Below are 3,902 nucleotides of genomic sequence, written 5' to 3'. Positions count from 1 at the left end.
GAGTGATTAAATTACATTTTAGTTGCATCAATCCTTGTTTTAATATGACACCTGCCATGGACTTTATAGAAATTAAAGAAGAATTAAATCTGTCTCCAGTTAAAAAAAACCCCAAGCCTCCAGGCTGCTTTTGAACTCACACACTCCACCTGAACTGCTTTTCTTTTGTAGCTTATTACATCTCTAGAAACACAATTAAAATATATATATATGTGCTGTTTATCATAACAAAACTCCTGGGACTTAAATTAGGATAAAACCAGTAGTAAAACCAGGGCTGCTTTAAGGAGTCACTTTAATTAAATTTCTTTCCTTTCATATATTTTTGTGGTGTCCTCAACAAACTGCTGGGCTGAGTGTGAGTAGGAAAGTGTGGTTTATAATTTCTTTTTCTCAGTATCAAACCACTTATTTGCCAGCTGGTGTAAAGTTAATCTTTGTTGTGTGTTTATTGCTGTTTTCTTGGAACACAAGGACATGAAGATTTATCCATCTTGATCCCTTAAAGCATAATGGTCTGTAATGGCCAGAACTGAAATGAGTGCCTGGAAGATTCTCTATTATGATAAAAAGTACATGTTTTCTCTCTCCCTGCTGTCTCTTGTGGGCAGTGCTATTATACAAATTGGGAGGAAAAATTAGAATAGTTAATTTTGATCTGTCTCATTTCCCTGCCAGGATTAGAAGCAGCTCTTTAGAATTTCTTCTCCCTTTCTAGAAAGTTGATGGTTGATGTTATTCAGTAATTATGACACAATAGTGCTCAAAGATCCCAATCATGGCCTGGATTGTACTAAAAACTTAATAATCAGTCATTAAAAGCTAATATTTTAAGGCAGAAAGCCCCAATTTAGCTCTGGTAGAGCTAAATACCAGTATTCCCACTTTGCAGATCTGTTAATATTTCCCAGCTTTCTGATTAGATCCATTTAGTATTATTATTATTTATTATTTCAGGTAGTTAATAATTCATAATGAAATAATTTCTTAAAAAAAGCAAATAAACAATTTTCCAGCACGTGGCATCAGGTCATCAGTAGAGTTCAAACATTTCTATCCAATGTTCCTTTTTCCTTTTCCTTCTGGTACCTTGCCCAAGTGTGCATTTTATATATTTAAAGGCTGTTTGGTCAAGAAACACCATGTTTACACTATATTCATTAAAATTAAGCAAACTTCTTGTGATTTTTAGTATCTAGAACACTGATTTTTGCATAGCAAAAGTCACAGGCCATCAATTGAATTTAATTAACTTTATTATGAATTTCTGAAGTAACGACAGTAGATGATACTGTGGCATGTTCCTAAGTAGTAAAAGTTGTTAAATCTTAATGAAACCACTCATAGCAGAAATTATATTTATTATTTATTACTGTGGGAGTAGGGGAGTGTAGCTCTGTAAATGCCAGATTTCCCTTTGTTAAAAGGAGCTCTGTTTTCCTTCCCAGCTGTGCAGTCAGAAGACAGGGAAGGGCCACACAGTTGCCACCCTTTGGGGTTTCCCTGCCTTTCCACCCCTGGATTCTCCCTTACCCCTGCTGGAAGAGGACACCCCAAAAGGTGGGTCACACAAGCCCCTCTGTGGGTGCTGTGGCCACCAGGTATGAGCTGCCTGAGCAGAGTTGATGTTTGCAGCAGGTAGGTGGTAAATGAATTCTCTGGCACCTCAAAACTTGTAAGAATTGGGATCTCAAACATCACAGAGACTCAACTTCAGGCTCCTCACTCCACAGAGGAGCTGCTGGAGGACATGGTGTGTGTTGTGTTGAGCATCAGCCTGAGTCAGTTCTGCTAATTCAGAGGGTTCAGTTGCTGCTGGAGAGAAGAACTGTGTGTGATGAAGGTTCTTGAGTGACTAAAGAAGTCAAATGATGGTGATTAACATCTGGTTATTAATCATTCAGTCTTAACTAGACCTGCACTTGCACTGTTTTAGCCATCAGTACCTATTCATGGTTCCCTTGTGTTTCCAAGAGTTCATTCTCAGCCATTCTGCATTTTAACTTGCATTGCCCAAGCATATAATTATAGATATACAAGCATAGAATTCCCTTTCAGAATCAGCACTGTTAGAGTATCTTTCATGTATTTGTCAATTTTTATAGGCAAAGCTCACCTTCCTTGAAGGTAAAATATTGAATATTGAAAGGTATGACTCTTTCAGTTAAAGAAAACTGCTGCTTTTGTAGTTTTGCTGTAGAACTTGGCCGTGCCTTTGTTTAATTCCTTTTTCATTGGTACTAATTGATTTTCTTTCATAGCTGGAATACATATGAATTGTTCAGGAATGTCATCTTCTTGTAGGTGCTCTGAGCCTAACTGGCCAAAGGCTTATCCTTCCAGCAGCAAAGGTAACTCTGCAGACCCCTCCTGTTGTATCCAAGGCAGCACCTTCCCAGGAATTTCCCAGGCAGCACAAGAAATCAGCTGTAGGTGAGTACAAACATCCAACAAACATCCAACAACCATCATTTGCATCTCCAGCTTCACTCCCAGGCCCTTATTTTATCTCCTGAGGAAGGAGCTGCCCAATGAGCACTCCCTCAAATTCCCAAGTACACAAAGATGTCCGTGAGCATCCTGTGGCTTGCAGCTGAACAGGAACCAGAGTTCTGAATTCCTGGGAGGATTTTGGTTCCTGTTCATTTCTGGAATCCTTGTGTGGGTTCCAAGTTCCAACTTGTGAGCACCTGACTCTGGAGCTCTGACCATTGGTGTCATGTAAAGGCAGAGTTCCTGTAAATCAGGACTTTCAGCAGCTGATCCAGCCTCTCTTTTGCCACATGATTAAATGAATTACTGACAATTAATGAATGAGACCTGCCATCAATGTTTTCCTTTGTACAGGAGAGGTTAGCAGTAGGCTGGACCCTGAGAATACAGACACCACCACCTTCCCAAACTCCAAGGAAGGAATTTATGGCACATCTTCCTCTAGCAAAGGTAACATTGCACCACTTCCATCCAGCAGCTCCGTGGTTTCAGCAAGGAAATCAAAGCCAGTGTGGACATATCCAGCTCAGCAGCTGGAATCTGAGGGGCAGATTCCCTCTCAGACACAGGTATTTGATTAAATTGATCACTCAGACACTGAGGATAATAAGGTTTTTATTCATGTTTTCAATACTGTCTTCACCACAGCTGGTTTAGGAAGTGACTGTAAATCACTGAATTGGTACAGGAGGGTTTGAACCAAATCCAGAAAATAGGAACTAAAATAAGAAATACTTCATGTATTACCTATTTCTACTTTCTCAAGACTTCTACCTAAATTTGTCTAGGTTTTTTTTTTTTTTTCACATCTTAGAAAACCAAGATTTCACAATCTTAAAAAATAAGTTTAGAAAGGATGTGATGAGGTTATCCAGATCTCCAGGCAGAATTACCTGTACCTGCAATATTGCAGACAGATGTTTTTCTAACCTGTTCTGAAAACTTTGGGTGATAGCAACTCCACAGCCTCCCTACACCATCTGTTCCAGTGCTTAACTAACTATCTTTACTGTTATAAAAGAGTTTTTTAATGTTTCATCTAAATCCCCCTCACTGCAGGTAAGCAAATGTAGTGTTTCCCTCCATATTTACAGAACACTGTAGGGGAGTTTGACCTTGACTGCTCAGTGCCTGATGATTGTTCTTGATCCTCATGGAAAAGGGGCATTTCTTCCTTTTTTATGGCTAATTATTGTGTTTTGGAACAAACACAATATTCTGGAGTTTTGCTTGATCTTCCCAGACTTCTTGACTTTTGTGCCATTGAGATGTGAAAAGGAAAGAGATTTGAAAATCAAAGGGAAAGCAAACCTGAGAAATGGAGATTGTGGAATCCTGCAATGGTTTGGGTTGAGAGGGACCTTAAATCCCATCCAGTGCCACCCCCTGCCACAGGCAGGGACACCTTC

At 39.4% G+C, this 3,902-nt stretch overlaps 1 protein-coding gene across 2 annotated transcripts in view; it reads left to right on the top strand.

Moving 5' to 3' along the window:
• The window catches only part of IQCH (IQ motif containing H), a 51,863-nt gene that overhangs the window by 7,209 nt on the left and 40,752 nt on the right, over positions 1-3,902 (top strand). For both annotated transcript variants that reach the window (XM_029958843.1, XM_018069892.3), the window contains exons 5-7: positions 1,449-1,560; positions 2,305-2,433; positions 2,848-3,062. In XM_029958843.1, coding sequence (XP_029814703.1) covers positions 1,449-1,560; positions 2,305-2,433; positions 2,848-3,062 — 456 coding nt within the window. The remainder of the gene's footprint in view (positions 1-1,448; positions 1,561-2,304; positions 2,434-2,847; positions 3,063-3,902) is intronic.

The sequence above is a fragment of the Manacus vitellinus genome, unplaced genomic scaffold (genome assembly GCF_001715985.3).
Source record: "Manacus vitellinus isolate BGI_N305 unplaced genomic scaffold, ASM171598v3 scaffold_16_pilon, whole genome shotgun sequence".
In the NCBI taxonomy this organism is placed as follows: domain Eukaryota; kingdom Metazoa; phylum Chordata; class Aves; order Passeriformes; family Pipridae; genus Manacus; species Manacus vitellinus.
The sequence above is the reverse complement of the archived record's forward strand: the minus strand, read 5'-3'. Positions and strand labels throughout refer to the sequence as shown.